Source organism: Pituophis catenifer, unplaced genomic scaffold (genome assembly GCF_029215685.1).
Source record: "Pituophis catenifer annectens isolate HBS135680 unplaced genomic scaffold, rPitCat1.0.hap2 SCAF_1, whole genome shotgun sequence".
NCBI classification, from domain to species: domain Eukaryota; kingdom Metazoa; phylum Chordata; class Lepidosauria; order Squamata; family Colubridae; genus Pituophis; species Pituophis catenifer.
In genome coordinates this window covers 354928024-354946024 of record NW_027256881.1, presented here as the reverse complement: position 1 = coordinate 354946024, position 18001 = coordinate 354928024, and the positions used below count along the sequence as shown (strand labels likewise).

At 57.4% G+C, this 18001-nt stretch overlaps 1 protein-coding gene across 1 annotated transcript in view; it reads left to right on the top strand.

Moving 5' to 3' along the window:
* Positions 1 to 18001, top strand: part of LOC139314018 (uncharacterized) — a 32481-nt gene that overhangs the window by 12364 nt on the left and 2116 nt on the right. The window contains exons 5-17 of the mRNA XM_070939528.1: positions 945 to 1853; positions 2249 to 2653; positions 9599 to 9664; positions 10074 to 10125; positions 10734 to 10801; positions 10982 to 11136; positions 11813 to 11953; positions 13109 to 13238; positions 13895 to 13983; positions 14071 to 14183; positions 15754 to 15824; positions 16360 to 16446; positions 16874 to 17079. Of these exons, the coding sequence (XP_070795629.1) occupies positions 945 to 1853; positions 2249 to 2653; positions 9599 to 9664; positions 10074 to 10125; positions 10734 to 10801; positions 10982 to 11136; positions 11813 to 11953; positions 13109 to 13238; positions 13895 to 13983; positions 14071 to 14183; positions 15754 to 15824; positions 16360 to 16446; positions 16874 to 17079 (2492 nt within the window). The remainder of the gene's footprint in view (positions 1 to 944; positions 1854 to 2248; positions 2654 to 9598; positions 9665 to 10073; positions 10126 to 10733; positions 10802 to 10981; positions 11137 to 11812; positions 11954 to 13108; positions 13239 to 13894; positions 13984 to 14070; positions 14184 to 15753; positions 15825 to 16359; positions 16447 to 16873; positions 17080 to 18001) is intronic.

The window sequence follows — 18001 nt, the reverse complement described above, 5'->3', positions numbered from 1 at the left end:
CCAATCGCACCCAGATCAGCAGAGATTAACTCCAAATAGACCAACAATCAAGCAAGCGATTCCCCAATGAAGAAAACTGGCAAAGAGCCATCAGCAAGCAACCCAATCAAAGAATCTCACCACACCAGAATATAAACTGACAGCAAATCCCACTCCTTACTAGCACTGATGACGTTACCTAGTTGGGTCATGAAATGTCTGCAAGAGAACAAGCAAGCTCAGAGAGCCCCAAGGACCCCCTCCGTTCAACCCTGAGCTAGAAATATTCTCCATTATTGGTAGGACACTAGTCCTCAAGATTTCATCTTTCCTTGCTTCCGTTCCAACACCAAGAACTCCAGAAGTCAGCAACCAAGAGGATTAGGGGGTGATTGGAGGCTAAAACATATGAAGAACGGTTGCAGGAACTGGGCATGGCTAGTCTAGTGAACAGAAGGACCAGGGGAGACACGATAGCCGTCTTCCAATATTTGAGGAGCTGCCACTTGACAGGAGGCTATTTTCCAAGGCACCCGAAGGCCAGACAAGGAACAATGGATGGAAACTGAACAAGGAGAAATTCAACCTAGAAATGGGGAGGAACTTTCTGACAGGGAGAACAATCAACCAATGGAACAGAAGTTGCCTTCGGAAGTTGTGGGAGCTTCATAAATATGAATCCATTGCCAAGTGTTTGAATTTTTATCACATGACCATGGACGATCTGCAATGGTCGTAAGTGTGAAAAACGGTCATAAGTCACTTTTCTCAGTGCCGTTGTAACTTTGAACAGTCACTAAACAGATGGTTGTAAGTAGAGGGCTACCTCTACTATAAAAAAATACATTTTCCTTTCTTCAAACACCCCCCTCACTTGCCTCACAGGGGCCCCCCCAATCAGCTGCTTCAGATTTCTGCCTCTCCACCCCAAGAGGTCTCAAGAGCTCTGCCTCTCCCTTGTTCAGGCAGCCCCCAAAGACCCCCGCAGAAAGTTTGGCCTCAGCGCCGCGCCCCACATTTCTCTTCGAGCCCGTCCTCGCCGCGAAGCTCCGGAGCTCCCCGTCCTTGATCCAGGCGGGCGGACCACAAAGCCCATCTGGCCGGTGGGAGCTGCGGGACCCGAATGGCTCTCGGGGCACCTGGGGCTGGGCGCGGAGCCAGCCCGGGCCGCAACCGCAGGAGCCCAGCGCTGCCCTCCGGCGGAGCTGCCCCTTGGGGGCTCAATGCCAACCCCCCCCCCCGGGTCAACTCGCCGCGGGACCAGAGTGAGAAAGAAAGGGCGGCATCGAATCATGGAAGAGAGGCTGCAAAAGGAGGCACAGAACGAAACGGGGAGGGCAAAAGTGAAAAGAACGCTCGTTTATTTGAAGGCATTCAACAGGACGGTTCAATTGCCCCGCAGCGAGCTGGCCGGGGTGAGTCGGGCGCAGCCAGTTGTCCGACGGCCGCCTTGGGAGGCCGGCCCCTCCCGCCCCTCCCCCGGCGCCTCCCTCCGGGCCGGCGGCCGAGCGCTTCTTAAGGCGCCGCCGAGCCCCGGACGGCCGCAGCCTCCGATCCGGCGCCCCGCTCTCCTCCGCTTGGGCAGCCGCGCGGCTCCGCGCGCAACTCTCGCCTTCTGCCCTCGGGAGGCTCCGGAGCCGGGAAGGGGAGAGGAGCGGAGCTTCCCCGGCTCGCCCCTCGCCCTGAAGGGCCGGCCGCGCTTCCTTAGTTCAGGTGATCGACTTGGAGAGCTTTTCTTTAATGGATTCAAGCAAAAGGGAGCCCGCGCCCTGGGCAGATCCACGGGGCACCTCCTGGGAAGCTTCCCCGGTTGCTTCAACTGTTTTATTCTCGTCCAGATCAGCCACTGGGGCTTCCTCGCTATTTGTCCGTCCGTCTATCTATCTATCTATCTATCTATCTATCTATCTATCTATCTATCTATCTATCTATCTATCATCTATCATTCATTTCTATCATCTTCAGTACAGTATCTATTCTCTCCCGCCCCTCCCCTTCCCCCCTCTCCCCCCTCTCTCTGAATGTCCCCTTCATTCTGCTAACTCGTCCATTGGTTTTTCTTGTCCTGGCCCAATTCTGGAATGCCTCCCCTCTCTCTGGGGGGCTACGGAGGCTCCCTCCTCCCTGCCCCCAAATCAGCTCCTTTTAGAAGTTTTTACCATTCGCGTTTCTCCCTCTGCCTTAAGAGAGGAGGAGAAGGACCGCTGGCTGCTCCGAGCTGGGCTGAATTCTGACATCCCTCCCTCCTTTTGCTGCTTTCTCCCTCCAGGCGAGGCTGCCTTCTCCAGGCAGGTCCAGAATGGATGCCGCCGCAGGTGAGCTGGCCGCCTTCCAGAAGGAGCCGCGGGCCTTCAGCCTCTGGGACTACGGCGTCTTTGGGCTGATGCTGCTGATCTCCACGGGCATCGGGCTCTTCTACGGCCTGTCCAGGGGCGGCCAGAAGACCCCCGAGGACTTCTTCACGGGCAGCCGGGCCATGTCGGCCCTGCCGGTGGGCCTGTCTCTCTCAGCCAGCTTCATGTCGGCCATCCAGGTGCTGGGCGTCCCGGCCGAGGCCTACCGCTACGGCATGAAGTTCCTCTGGATGTGCCTGGGCCAGCTGCTCAACTCGCTACTCACTGCCGGCCTCTTCCTGCCTGTCTTCTACCGCCTGGGGCTCACCAGCACCTACGAGGTATGCACCCCCTCCAGCCCCCCTCCCTTGGGGACCTCTTGCCCTGGGGAAAAGCTCTGCCTGGTTTCCTTCGAAGAGCAGCGAATGGTTGGCCGGGGGGGGGGGGGGGGAGGGAGAGGGCTTATGTTTCAAGTGAGTCCCATCTCTGAATATCTATTTATTTTCCACCTCTGTTGCCATCACACGGCTCTGCGGTGCTTACAATCTGATAAAACGATATCGCAAAAAAGATGAAAACAGTAAAATATTAAAATTAACAAATAAGTAGCTAAGATAATGTGTGTGTGTGGGGGGGTATACAATAGTGTGAAGGTGGGATCTTTGGATTTACTAACCCTCTCCAGAATGACAGCCCCATCCCCAGTTCGGACTCCTGGCCAGTTTCTCTTAGTCTTGTGGAGGGAGATCTTTCTGAAGTCAGCTGGATGCTGATCCCCATGTCCTCCCCCTTCCCTTTGGACTTAAGCCTCCCTTTCTTTGGGGTGACCCCTTCCTTCTGGGTCCTGGCACCCCAGACAACCCCTTTCTCTTCTCCTTCTCAGCCTGCTTCCCTTCCCCCTCCTCTCCTCCTGGGCAGAGGGACCCAGCCAGGCTGCCTCTGGATGGGGTCCCCTTCAGACCTTCCTTAGGGCCCCTCCCTCGGTCCCCAGGCTGTCCAAGTCCCTTCCAATGGAGCCTAAACTGAGAGAAGCTTCTAGCATCACCGATGTATTCAGCTGATGCTTAATCTTCTCGTCTTTCTAGAGAGCTCACAGTAAAGATGACAAGGTGCCAATTCACACACACACTCGCTCACCAAAGCCTCAGAGCCAGGAAATCCTCTGAATAAAGAGGGCAGCTCTGGCTGCCATCAAGGCCGGCTGGCATCTGACCCCAGAAGAAGGGGCTGGTGCTGCAGAGAATGCTGGGTTGCCCCTCCCCAGGGTCTCCACCCAGAGCATCCTGGGGGAGGGTGATTGGGGGAACTTTTGTGGAAGGGGGAAGGTCTTTTGGCCCTGGCTCACCTGGGAGGAAGAAAATCACCATCAGAACCTGGTTTGATTTGGGGCTGGTTTGTCAGGAAAGCAACCCACGGAGGGCCTCCTCAGGAACTGGGCCAGTCCGCTGGACTCCATAGAGAGCAGCTGCCGAGGGCACCAGGTTTCCTGGAGAAAGGGAGGATGGTGGGCTAGGAGGTGCTGGAGAGGGTGGAGGAATCAATGCCCTGGAATGGCCTCCCTGCCCGGCCAGGTGGCTCCCTCCCTCCCTCCCTGCTGGGGTTCAGGAAAATGCTGAACCGGGTTATTTCTCCCGGCTTCTTCCTTCTCCCCTTTCTTATGTTGTTGTTCCTGCTTGTTGGTTTTGCTGTTTTCCTCAGGGTTGTGTGTGTGATGTTATTGTTTATTGCCAATCACACAGTGGATTTTTTGTATTGTTTGTCAGACGGTTTAAGAAATAAATTAATAGCAAAGCACGAAATCCATCCAACCAACCCTTTTATCCCAGGAAAGCTCTGGCAAGTCAGAAGCCTCAGCAGAAAAGCTCTGGGACCAGGGAGGGGGCCTCGGAGAAGGGAAGGTCCTCTGCTGGGAGGGGGAATCTGCTCCAGAGGAGGGGGGGTTCCTGCCATCTTCAGCCACGGGGCTCTGAGAGTGACTGCCCAGAGTAACAGCAGCTCTCTCAGTTGGGCCTGTTAGCAGAGCAGAACAGAACCCCCAAGCCCCCCATAGATGCAGGGGGGGGCTTCCCCTACCAGGAGCTGTGCACGGTGCCACTGGATCAAATGCAGTCTTTGTGGGAAGGCAACGGGGTCCCCCCTTGGACCCCATCTCTCCTACAGCCTACAGCCAAGGTCCTAATTTCCCCTTCGTGGCCAGGGGACCTCCAGGCCGTGGGGTGGGAGGGGTGGAGGGGCAGGAGAAATGGGGGAGGGGGGAGGGGCAGCTGTTCTTCGCAGGTGTTTGCTGGGCTTGTGCTGATCTCTGCAGCAAAGGTGCCACTTTGAGGTTAACCGCTCTGACGAATTGTCCCATTGGGCCAGATCTCCTTCCAGACTTTCCCAGGAAGATCCCAAGGGCCCCCAGGGGGTTTTCTGAAGAAACAGCATCAGAGGAAATTGCACTGATCCCAAATGGGCAAATATGGGTGAAGCCAAAGTCACACATTCCTAAACGCAGCTTCTATTCATATTTCATACCCAAGTGTACACAAGTGTCATTCACAATCACAACTCTCAAAGCGGGGGAACAGAGGAAGGGCAGGGAGGTGGAGCTGGCTTATTTATCTTTATTTTCTTTCTTTCTTTCTTTCTTTCTTTCTTTCTATCCCGCCTTTATTATTTTGACCAAATAACTCAAGTCAGTAAATACATCCAACCCGCCTTCCTCCTCCTGTTTTCCTCACAGTAACAGCCCTGAGAGAGCAGGGCTGGCCCAAGGCCACCCGCCCGGCTTTCACCCCTACGGCAGGACTAGAACTCCCCGTCTCCTGGGGATTGGCCCAAGTCACCCAGCCAAGATGGGACTAGAACTCACAATTTTCTGACGATTGGCCCACCCAGCTGGCTTTTGTGCCTAAGGCAGGACTAGAACTCCCCGTCTCCTGGTGATTGGCCCAAAGTCACCCAGCCAGCTTTTGTGCCCAAGATGGGGCTAGAACTCCCTGTCTCCTGGTTTCTAGCCTGATGCCTTAACCAGTAGATCAAACTGGCTGGACTGTGTCCCGTTTTCAGCTGGGGCAGGAGGTGACCTCTGGGGTTCTCTGCCTCTGACAAGGGCATCCCTAGCTGAGCAGGCTTAACGCAGGGTGGCACCAAAAGCCCCGCCCACCTTGCAGGATCTCTGCACCAGGGAGCCTCTCCCCATGGGGGCCCTCGGAGGCATCTCCTTTGCTGGTGCTGCCAGCTGAATACCGGGTGATGGAGAGTCATGGCTGGCACATTGGGAGCTGCAGGAAGCTCCCCTCAGGGTGGGTGGCCCAGGATGGAGGGGAGGAAGGGCTGGGGTAGATCCAAGCTTTTTTTAAACTTTTGTTTATTTGTAAACTTTACTCGCTGCCATCTTACTTCATGGTAACCCTGGGCTGCCTACACTACTCTCTTCTCCCTCAAAGTTGCATCTTTTGTCTTTGTGCTGACAAAGCAAGAAGTGGAAATTGTTTTCGGAAACTTGAAAGATCAACACTAGAATAAATATTGAGCTGGGGAGCAGGAAATGCCTCCCCTCCCTAGAAGCCTGGTGGGATCCAGGGAGAACCGGGGCTCTTGGCAGGGCCGGCCTGCGTCAGGAGGGATTGTGTGTAGCGGCTGGGCTGGTAAACAGCCCCCCCTTCTTAAGTCCTGGGGGTCAGAGTTCATCCTTGGGGAGCTCGGAGGACCCTGGCCTGGGGAGGGGGCTCCTGCCCATCCCCCAATGACTGCCTGCCTTTCACCCACTGGGGCTTCCCCTCCGGGGCTGAGCCGCTGAGAGATAACCCTGGAAGAGCCGAGATGTTTTCCCAGCTTATCTTCCCTCGGGGAGCAAATGGACTCTTGGCATTGAAGGCAGCGTCAGGCCGGCTGCAGACAGACAGCTGCCCTGGCTGGAGCCTTTGTGGGCCTGCGACTGCAGGTCTGGAGCAAGGCAACACGACGCAAAGCACACAACCTGTTTTTCTTTGTCCGGGAAGCTGGGTGGCCTGGCAGCTTTCCTGTAGGAGGCCTGGGCATCTCCCGCCTGCTCAGCATTTGTGGCCCCTGGCATCGGCCCTTCAGCCAAGGCCCAGCTGGGCTGGAAGCCAGAGAGGGTGGGGAGAGGGCTTCTTCTGGCCCCGCTGCCCCTAACCATCCCTAACCCCACAACCCTTCATCGGCTGGTTTGCCTTTGCTGCTTCCTCTCTCAGCCCCAGGGTGCGGGGGCTGTTTGAGCCAAACACCAGAAAAAGGTTTGGTGCCTCCACTCCACCCCCCACCTCCAGGGTCATCCAGCCCCTTTGTGGCTCTGCTACTTCCCCCAGTGCTTGGGCAGCTCCCCAGAGGTTGGGAGACTCCCTCCTAATTCCAGCCCCAAGGATTTCAGACCAGGAGCTGCGGAGACCGCCAGGAGGGCCCAGCTGCCCAGGCGTCCTGGGGGGTGAGAGGTGGACAAAGGGCCGTGTTCTGCCCCAGCTACGGACCCCAAAGAACGCAGCACACACAAAGTCCGCACAAACCTTAGTTTACTAATTAAGGACTACTAATGAGTTTTCTTAGTAGTTGTTCGAACACAAGCACAGTTTAAATCAGTCTTTTCTGAACAAATAATAACTCAATTCTGAAGCATAATATTTCCGATAACCGCAATCTTACTGTGGTTGGCAGAATGCCCAGAAGCAATTTGCAGGAAAACTGACAAGAAAGGAGCAAGAGCCGATCAGACGTTTCTAGAATCAAGATGCAAAGGAATATGAACGAAGTTGTTTCCTGCAAATTGCCTCAGTCCTCATCCTTCCTTAAATAGGCTAGGGGAGTGGCCAATTAGCCCCAAGCCTTACTCTTGAGGAGACCTCCTCCTGAGGGGCCACTCCTGCCTTTTGGCAGCTCCTCTTCTTCTTCCTCTTCACTTATGGGAGTTTCTGGAGGTTCTGAAGGCCCTGGCTGAATCCCCGCCTCTGGCACCACATCTTCTCCAGCCTCCTCACTGTCTGACTCGAGTGCCAGCTGCACAGGCTGCTGGCGCATCACCACACCAGCCTCCTCGCAGTTGGAGTCAGCTACTAGCTGCACAGGCCGCTGACGGACCAGAACAGGCTGGATGGGGAGGGGGGGGAAACTGATCTGAAGAAGGCCTTGGAGTGCTCCCCAAGACAGCAACTGAGAAAGGGTTCTGTCTTGCACCCCCTGAGCAGCAAAGCCTCTCTCCCTCCGGCTGTGGCTAGCCTCCAACTCCCATGGTGCACAAACAGATGGAATGAGGGTGATGGGAGCGGAGACCCAGCTCGGGTACTGGGGGTGGGGGGAATATTTGCCATTCGGTTTAACAGGTTTTCCTCCTCCTGCCTGCATTTTTCCTCTTCCATTCAGAAGTGCTCCAGACATCTAAATGAAGGCAGGAAGGATTTTGGCTGCTATAGTCCCCCATTTCTTCAGGCTGCAGAGCGGGGTGGGGGGGGTGGGGGGCTTGAGCCAGGAAGACTTGGCCTTGTCTGGGGTCACTTCTTTCCCAAAAGTGGCTGGAGGCGGGGAAGACGCTTCTTCAAGGTGGTGGCAGGGATACAAAAGTCCCCCAGAGCTCTCCCATCTCCTCCCCAGGTGGGGCAAGGTGCCCAGAGGGCTCTCAGCTGGGTGCTGGGCCCTATCTCCAGCAACTTCTCTGCCCACTGGAGCAGCACTGAGGGGCTTTCCAGGGACAGAGGCTGGGGGGGAGCTGCAAGGGGGGGGAGAGAGAGCAACCCTGGAGACAGACCAGCCTGCCAGTCCCCCCCCCATCAGAGCCTCTGAGGATTTCTGCCCAAATGGTTGTTGCTTGCCAGCAGTCTCCCCCCCCCCCCAGCCCATGGGCTTCTCCCTGGCTGGGGTCTGGCTGCCCTTTGGAGGCATGGCAGAGAGAGTACCCCCAAAGCCACCTGGAGAGGGGGGCATCTCTAAAAGAGGAAAGCCCCCCCTCTAATTGCAGATTCGAGCAGGTCCAGGTTTCCTGGCTCCTCTCCTGGGCTTTAAACATGAGCCCCCCGGGCCCTTCGATGGGATGAGGCGGAACCGCAGGCCCCTTGCTGGGTGAGGTGGGGAGACCTGGTTGAGGAAACAGCTGAAGCAGTTTGTCTTCAGTGACTGAGGCTGGGGGTTGAGGCTGGGGGAGGGGGCTCGTCTGCAACCACCTTTGAGCCTCTGGGGTCAGCAGGGCAGGAGGTCTGCAGGTTCTGATGGAGGCTTATCAAGGAGGCAGAGATTATCTCTGGGTCAGGATGGGGAGGGTGATGGGGGGGGGCAACAGGTAGCCTGTAGGGGTGTGCAACCTCCCGGCTGCTTTGCTTTGGTACCTCACCTCCCCACCCCACCCCCACCCCCACTGCAGGGTCCCGCTTGTCCGGGAAACGGGCCGCATTGGAGGAGGGGGGCTCGGCCGTGTCCGGTGGCCCCAGCAGTTCCCCGGAGGGCACCGGGTGGGGGCGTCCCTGCGGCAGGTGGGCTTTTGGAAGTGCAAAGCCGTCGGGGAGCCCGCGCGGGAGGCAGCGCGGCGCTGGTTGGGACGGCGCCGGTGCTGGGAGCGAGCCCGCCGGGGAGGCCTTGGGAAGTGCAGGACGCGGCGTTGGGGGGGGGGGGGGGTCCAGCTGTGCAGTTGGGGCGGCCCGTCCTTCTCCGCAGCGCCGGAGCCACGCGCGCCCTGCCAGCTCTGCGCCCCAGGCGGAGCGGGGAGGCGTGGGACGAGGCGGGCTGTTCCGCCCTCAGCGACTCGGCTCGGGAGGGGAATTTCCCCCAAATACGGCGGGGGGGGCGAGCAGAAGGGTTCGGCCTCCGCTTTGCCGCCATCCGGGTCACGGTTGTCCCAAAGGGGCTTTTTCAAGAGGCAGCTGAACTGAAGAAGCTTCTTGGATGAGAAGCGAAACGTCTTCAAGGGAACACCAAGAAAGTCCAGTTGCCTCTTGAAAAAGCCCCTTTGGGTCAGTGGGGCGTCCCGTCACTGGCAAAGGGAGAAGGAGGCACGGGGATTCCAGCGCCCGTCTGTCCTGGGGTGGGGTGGGGGGGGGTCCGACTTTCCAGAAGGCCAGGCCCCTTTTTTGCATGGGCAGGTATTCTGGAGGTGGAGGCGAGGCTGGTGGAGGTCTTAACATTTATCCCAACTACTTGGGATCCAGAAACTCCTGGCTACATGGGCAGCCCAAATTCTTTGAGTAACGTTGTGTGTGCATGCACTCTCTCTCTCTCACACACACACACACCCCCTTCCTAGAAGGTTTGGCCTTTGTGGAGACTTCAGCTGCAGCTCTTCCTTCTCCCTCTTGCCTTGGCAGTACCTGGAGCTGCGGTTCTCCAAGAAGGTTCGGCTGTGTGGCACAGTCCAGTACATCATTGCCACGGTAAGTGCTGAGGATTGTGGCAGGCTTGCGGTGGGCATTCTCCTCTCCCACTCCCCAAAAAATCCCTCCCTGCCCTTGAGAGGGTGGTCCTACCTTAAAGATGCGAGGATCAGGTTGGCTGAAATTGGAAGAGAAGAAAGTGCCTCTCACCCACAAGGACCATCCGTGGCTCCCCTTGGGGCTCCCCCACCCCCCCAATAAAGTAAGATTTGGGACCTCGAGGTCCTTAGGAACAGAAGAACGGCAGGCCAAGAGCCTTGCCTAGCTTGGACTCACAACTCTGCTGCCCTTGTAGACAAGCCACAAAGTGTGTTTATGCATTTGTTGTGGGGGTGTGGGTGGACCACCTCCCCCCCATCCGTTCCTTCTGCAGCTTTGCAGGTTTTAAAAGCCTCTTCGCTCCCTGTAGGTGCTGTACACGGGAATCGTCATCTACGCCCCTGCCTTGATCCTCAACCAAGGTACGTCCCACCTGCCCTCTTGCTCCCCCCTTGGAACCGGGGTTGGGTTCCCATAGGGACCCCTCCCCCATCCCTCAGCTGAAGACCCAGGGACTGGCCTGGGCCAGGGACAGGCTCCCCACGTGCTGAGGGGTGTAGGACATGCGTGTGTGTGCTGGTGCAAGGCCCTGGTTCTCCTGCTTCCCCCTGTAATTAAGCAGCTGTGCGAAGGCCGTTCCTGAGTCCAGGGCGGGCATCAAGGGACCCTCAACTCCATTGGATCCGATCCGCTCTGGATTTCCAGACCAAACCCCGGGACTCAGCTGAAATGATTCGGAAAATGGCTTTGATCCAGGGAAAGGCCTCCGATCGATCGTCTTCAGTGACTTGATCCAGAGATTGAAATGGATCAGGTTTCCGTGTCAGATGCCTTGGCGGCGACCTCATGCTCAGCCCTCAGCAAGACGGCCGACAGTGCCAGCCGTGCCCCCTGCCCTTGTAGGGGAAGCTGTGCCCACCCACACCTCTCCTTTCTCTGCCCCTCTGCTCCAGACGAAGCCAGCGGGCTCCCTGGGAAAAAGGGAAAATCTCTGAATAAGGATTTTATTTCTCTTTCTCTTTTTTCTCAGTGACGGGTCTGGATATTTGGGCCTCACTTCTCTCCACTGGCACCATTTGCACTTTTTACACCACCATAGTGAGTCAAAGGGGGGTCTGCCTCTGGCCTTGCACACCCCCTCCCCCGATCCCCCCCAAGAGGCTTCGGGGTGTGTGTGTCTCTGGGCCGCTGCGCTCCCTCCCTCGCCTTCCCCTCTCCCCCAAAGCCCAGAGGGCTCTCCAGAGAAGCTGGTTGAGCTGGGGCCCCCCTCTTTTCCAGGGGGGCATGAAAGCGGTCATCTGGACGGACGTCTTCCAAGTCTTCGTCATGCTGTCCGGCTTTGTGGCCATCTTGGTCCAGGGGACGCTGCTGGTCGGGGGGCCGGGCCGGGTCCTCTCCATTGCCTACAACCACTCCAGGATCAACTTCGGAGAGTAGGTGGAGCTGCCGCACTTGGGAATTGGGGTGGATGTCTGCCTGCAGCCGGCTCCCCCGGCCCCCCTTTCTATTCCTCCGCCTGGGAGGGAGGGGGCTTGGGAGTGGGGGATGCCTCTGCCATAATGGCAGCTGGGCAAGTGGGGTCAGCTCGGTTGGACGTAGCACTGAAACAAGGGAAAAGTGGACCCCAAATGCTGAATGGGCCCATTTTCCCTGGAGTCACTTAGGTGAGGTGGAGAAATGAATGAAATGATGAATGAATAAATGAGTAAACGAGTCAGTGTGAATGAATGAATGAATGAATGAATGCAAGATTATTGTCTTGTTTCTGCCTGAATCTCCCAACGTTAAGGAGATCGGAGGGTTACATTTCAAGGTGGATCCATTAGATTTGCTTTTTCAACTGGGGTGGGGGTGGGGGAGGGAGGGAACCATTCCTATTTCCAAAACGGAAGTCAGACAAATAAGTTTGAGTTCCTTTTTAAGAAATGTCAGGCTGCAGCCCCTTCCCCCAGGAGCCCCCATTTCCCTTTGTATGTGTGTGTCTGTGTGTCCAGAACTTCATGAGGTCTAGCCACATGTCGCTTGGTAGATACCCCTGGAGATGCACCTTCCTCCTGACACCCTCTTTCTCTCTCTCTCTCTCTCTCTCTCTCTCTGGGCCCCCTCCAGCTTCAACCTGGACCCCCGCAGCCGGTACACGTTCTGGACCTTCCTCTTCGGAGGGACGCTGGTCTGGCTCTCTATGTACGGGGTCAACCAGGCCCAAGTCCAACGTTACGTGGCCTGCAAGACGGAGAAGGAGGCCAAACTGTGAGTTGCCCCAAGGAGCTTCCCTTTTGCCCCACGTCCCGGGAATCCCTTGGGTCAAAGGCCGGGGAAACTGGGGGGGGGTGGCTGAGGGGCCCAGGGGATCTTTTGAGGGTCTCCACCCACCTGCCGGCCCCGACTGGGTCTGCTCCGGAAGCAGTGTGGACCATGGCAAAGCCAAGCATGGTGCCCCTCCCCCCCGCCTTGCTTTGGCCCACTGGAATGGGGCCAGAGGCTGTGCCAGGGCCAGGGTGGCTTGGCTGGAGGCCATGTCTGCCCAGGGAGGGGTGTGACTGCGGCCCTCCTTATCGCCTCCCGCTGCCAATCTTTTCTTCTACTGCTGCGGGTATCAGCAGAGGGTGGCTGGCCCCACCCAGGGCCCCCCTCCCTCCTCCGCCTGAGTGTACAAACACAGGCAGGTGGCCGGGCCCTCCTTGCAAGGCCCCTCAGCCACCCCGTCAGTCACAGGGCTATCGGCCTCTGCCCACAAAGCCATGTTTTCCTTCCAGGCCAGGCTCTCTGGGCCGTGGGTCACCAGGCAGGAGGGAGGGCCTCTCTTCCCAGCTGCCCTCCCCGCCCCAGCCTGACTGGACCCTTTGGCCATGTTCTGGACAACTGCAGAATTTTATTTTTATTTATTTTATTCATTTATGCTGCCCGTCTTGTATCTGACGACCCTTGTAATTGTAGACCTCCTGGCTCTGAAGCAGCTGGCCAGAGGGGTGGGATCCAGGCAGGCTCTCGTGGGTCCTGTTTGGGCAGGTGGGCAGGCGCTGCTGCTGGGGAGGGGGCAGCCCAGAACCTGCCACACCTGGGCTGATGGGAGCAGCATCTGTAGGATTGAGGCAGGGGCACATCCTATGGCTGGGTCACGGTGGGCAGGGGGCGTGTGATGCCCCCCCCTGTCTTCTGGTTTCCTGGGACTGGGCGAGGACTGTGCCCAGCGGGCCCTTCCCATGCCAGGCAGACACTCTGGCCCCTGCTCTCCCCCCCCCCCGGTGTTACCGAAGGCGCTTGGAAAGCACTGTCAGGTTTCGATGCTATCTCCCTCCCTCCCTCCCTCCCTCCCTCCCTCCCTCTGGCCAACTCTGCCCACTGAACGAGGGCAGCGTCTCTCCCGCTTGGGCCTAATCTCTCTTCTTGCCCCCCTCCCCCCAGGGCCCTCCTGGTCAATCAAGTGGGGCTCTTCGTCATTGTCTCCTGCGCAGTGGGCTGTGGCATTGTGATGTTTGCGCTCTACAAGGACTGCGACCCCCTCTTGGCCGGATACATCTCGGCGCCTGACCAGGTACAGCCCCTTCACTTGGGTGGGGGGGGGGCAGCAGAGCATGGCAGAGAAGCGTGGTAGGGTTGTGTTGGGCAGGCTGAGGAAAGGCGAGGAGAGTTACGTGAGCCCCCAAAGGGCAGAGCAGGGCTGCCAAGCACGTGGGGGGCACCTGGGCAGGTTTCTTTCTTCTGGGGGCAAGGGGGAGGCCTTGAGGGAGGAGCTTGGGGGTCTCCAGAGCAAGCAGATGCCGGGGCCGCTCGTTTTCCTGTGTGTGGGGGGACTTGACTTCCTCCCCAAATGAAACAAAGGCAGACCCAGTTGGGACTTAGACACGAGACCACAAGTGATGCCAGCACTGAAGGCCAGGCAGGGAGGGCGACCTCTTCCCCTGGCTGCCAACCCCTGCATCCCCCGGCCATTCACAGACCCCACCAGATGCTCTTCCTCCTCCTCCTCCTGCTGCTCCTGTGCAGAGACCCCTTCCCGAGACCTCCTCCCTGTCTCCTTTGCCCCAGAATTGCACCCCGAAGCCAGGATGAATCCAGGGCAGGGCATGGCAGCCAGGAATTCAGCTGGTCTCTCATTCGGCTGGCACTTCCTCCCTTCTGTGCCCTGCGGCCGAGGGGGCCTTTGCCCTTCTCCCACTCACGGCTGCTTCTCCTCCTCCTCCATCCCAGTACATGCCCTACCTGGTCCTGGACATCTTCGAGAGCTGCCCGGGGGTGCCCGGCCTCTTCCTGGCCTGTGCTTACAGTGGCACTTTGAGGTCAGTCTCTGGTGTGGAGGGAAGAGGCTTTGCCAGGCCACAGGCTGCCCACCGCCACTGATGCCCTCTTGCCCTCCTCTCCCGCAGCACGGCCTCCACCAGCATCAACGCCATGGCAGCCGTCACCGTGGAGGACCTGATCAAGCCCAACATGCCCGCCCTGTCGCCACGGAAACTCGCCCTGGTCTCCAAGGGGCTCTGTGAGTGGCAGGCGGGGCCCCATGGAAAGGGGGAGCCCCACCCTTTCCTTTCTCTGGGAGGAAACCCAGGAGAGGGAGGGGTGCAAGCGTCAAGGCCCAGGGAATTGAAAGACACCCCCTCCAGATTCTGGGGAGGGGGCCGGGGAGCTCATCTGGAAGCACCCTAATTTGGGGATGGAGCCAAGCACAGAATAATAGAGTTGGAAGGGTCCTTAGAGGTCTTCTAGTCCAACCTCTTGCTCAAACAGGAGAACCTATACCATTCTATTCGAGTGGCTGTCCAGTGTCTTCTTCAAAGCTTCCAGTGTTGGAGCATCCATGACTTCTGGTGGCAAGCTGTTCCACTGGTGAATTGTCCTCACTGTTAGGAAATTTCTCCTTAATTCTAGGTTGCTTCTCTCCTTGATAAGCTTCCATCTATTGTTTCTTGTTCTGCCTTCTGGTGCTTTGGAGAATAACTCAATCCCCTCCTCTCTATGGCAGCCCCTCAGATACGGGAAGATGCTCTCATGTCTCCCCTAGTCCTTCTTTTCAGTAGACGAAAAGGCTCCCCTCGCACATACGTGCTAGTCGTTCCCGACTCTAGGGGGCGGTGCTCCTCTCCATTTCAAAGCCGAAGAGCCAGCGCTGTCCGAAGACGTCTCCGTGGTCATGTGGCTGGCCAAAGGCTCACGGAACGCTCTTACCTTCCCACCAAAGGTGGTCCCTATTTTTCTACTTGCATTTTTTACCTGCTTTCGAACTGCCAAGTTGGCAGAAGCTGGGACAAGCAACGGGAGCTCACCCCATTATGCCTCACTAGGGATTCAAACCGCTGAACTGCCAACCTTTCGATCAACAAGCTCAGCGTCTTAGCCACTGAGCCACCATGTCCCTTTTTCATTAGACTAGTCATACCCTATTCCTGCAACCATTCATCCTATGTTTTAGCCTCCAGTCCCCCAATAATCTTTGTTGCTCTTCTCTGCACTCTTTCCAGAGACTCAACATCTTTTTTGTATTGTGGGGACCCAAACGGGATGCAGACTTCCAAGTGGGCTCTCACCAAGGCCTTCTAGAGAGGCATTGGCACCTCGTGTCGTTTCTTGATTCTATCCCGTGCCAGGGAAGGAGAGCGGGTGGCACCTTTTGCCTGCAGACAAGAGGTTGTCAGAGGGGAGATAAGATAACAGCCTCCGTGTATGACGGCAGGACCAGGGCAGTGGGTCAAAAGCAGAGGTTCCCGGGCGTGGGAGCTGGCAGCCAGGGGAACCGCCTGCCACATGAAGTAGAGAGTTCTCCTTCCCTGGAGGTCTTTAAACAGAAGCAGGGGTGGGGTCAGAAATGCTCTCCTGGGTCCCGCATTAAACAGAGGGGTGACTAGATGACATCTAAGGTGCCTCCCTACTCTGAGATTTGAAAATCTCCAGTGTTTCTGGCTCTTGGGAAGCTCAGAGACCCACAAACGGCCTGGGAGTGGGCTTGTTCCGAAACAGGCCACCATACACACAACCCCCCCCCACGCACACTCAGTTTCCTTTGCTTTCAGTTAAAGTGTGTGTGTGTCTGTGTGTCTGCTGTTTCCTTCTAGCGTTAATTTACGGCACTGCCTGCATCACCGTGGCGGCTCTTTCGTCCTTGCTTGGAGGCGGTGTGCTGCAGGTACGCAACTCCAGAAAGTCAGTCTCCCCCCCCCTCGTGCCCATGATGGGCCTCTCACTGCCTCCCTCCTCCCCTCCCCATTTGCCCCATCCCATCCCCCAACGGTTCCCTCTTCAGCAGAGACCAACTGCCCACCCCCAGAAATGCCCCTTCTCTTCTGTGGGGGAGGGCAGGGGGTGTCAGAGGGAGGGGTTCCATTCTCTGAACAGTGCCCTGGATCTGGGGGCAAATTATGAACACGTGAATGCAAGGATGGGAGCATTGCTAAAGCTTCCTGCCCCTGGCTCTCAGGACCAGACCCCTCCCCATGATGGCTGTTCCTTTTGGAGACCCCTCCTAACTTTTGGCGAATAGACTGGACAAGTGGCTGGAGGTGCTGCAGCCCCTCTCTTTCCTCTCCCCCAAACCTCCTCCTCCCTATCACTGTCCCAATCCCTAGCCCCTGTGCCCTGGGGAGGTTGCCCAGCTCTCGCATGGACAGAGAGGTTGCTGCTAATTCAGCCCCCCCTCACCCCTCCCTTTGCTTCTCCGGCAGGGCTCCTTCACGGTCATGGGGGTCATCAGTGGGCCCCTCCTGGGAGCCTTCATCCTGGGTATGTTCTTTCCAACCTGCAACACCTTGGTGAGTCTCACGGGGGGGGGGGGCAGCTTCTGGCCAGCACCAATGGGGGGAGGGGCAAAGACAGGATCCAGACCTGAGGGGGGCAGTGCTCCGGAGAGTGGGGGGGCTTTCCATCTGCTCTTGCTAGTAGTCTTTCAGGTGTGGCTCTTGCGCTTGCAGGGGGGAGCCAAGGGAGGGTCCGTTTTGGCCCCTGGGGGCTGCGGGGGGAGGAGGAGCAAGGGGTGGGGGAGGCCAACCTGGCAACCTGCCTCACTTTTCCTGGGCTTGGATGAAGCAGCTTCTGTGAGCCTATTTCTGCCTTTGCTGCAGAAACAGTTGTGGGAATTCCTGGGTGTCCCCCTCCTGCCCCCCCTTCCCCCGGCCGGGTCTCCTCCTGAGTAAGCCAGGACTTGGCCGGGGTTGACCATGGCCGCCTCTTCTCTTCCAGGGTGTTTTCTCCGGCCTCGGCATTGGCTTCCTCCTCTCCTTTTGGGTCGCTGTGGGGGGCACCTTCTATCCACCCAGTGCTGGCACCATGGGCGTCCTGCCCTCCCACGCAGCTCTCTGCCCCCTCTACAACGTCTCCCAGGGGGCCAACAGCACCCTGCTCTACGGGCCGCTGCCCCCCTGGACCTCCTTGGAGCAGCCAGAGAGGTGAGCAGAAAGGCTGAGCTGGCTTCCTTCCGGGGGGGGGGGGAGGGGGCGCTTCAGACTCCGCCCCCTTGGGGCCCCCCCAGGATCTCCTTTTGGCTTCCTCCTCACACTCCCTTCCTCTTCCGAAGTCCGACTGGCGCACTCTGAGGGCCACCTCCTCCTCTGCCCCTCCCTTCCAGTTCCTCCACCGTGGGGATTGCAATCCCCAGTATCCCCAGCCTGGGGGGTTAGAGGATCCTGGCTTCCATGGGCTATTATAAGGAGTAAAAATAAGGAGTTTTCAGCACCAGAGCAAAGCAGAATAACAGAACATCAGAGTTGGGAGAGACCTTGGAGGTCTTCTAGTCCAACCCCCTAACTCAGGCAGGAGACCCTCTACCATTTCAGACAAGTGGCTGTCCGGTCTCTTTTTAAAAGCCTCCAGTGATGAAGCACCCACAATTTCTAGTGGCAAGCTGTTCCACTGGTTAATTGTCCTTGCTGTTAGGAAGTTTCTCCTTAATTCTAGGTTGCTTCTCTCCTTAATTAGTTTCCATCTGTTGCTTCTTGTCCTGCCCTCTGGTGTTTTGGAAAACAGGCTGACCCCCTCTTCTTTGTGGCAGCCCCTCAAATACTGGAAGACTGCTATCGTGTCCCCCCCCAAGCCTTCTTTTCCTTAAACGAGCCATTACCCAGTTCCTGCAACTGTTCTTTGTTACGTTTTAGCTTCCAAACCCCTAATCATCTTTGTTGCACTCTAGAAATCTAGAGTCTACATCTTTTTTTAAATAAATAACTAGATAGATGACTGATAGATAGATCTATTCTTGTAAGCCACCTTGAGTCACCATGTGCGAATAGGCGGCAATATAAATTTCCTAAAATAAATAAATAAAGAGAGATTGGGGGGGGAGAGACAGGCAGACAGGCGGGCAGAGTGCTG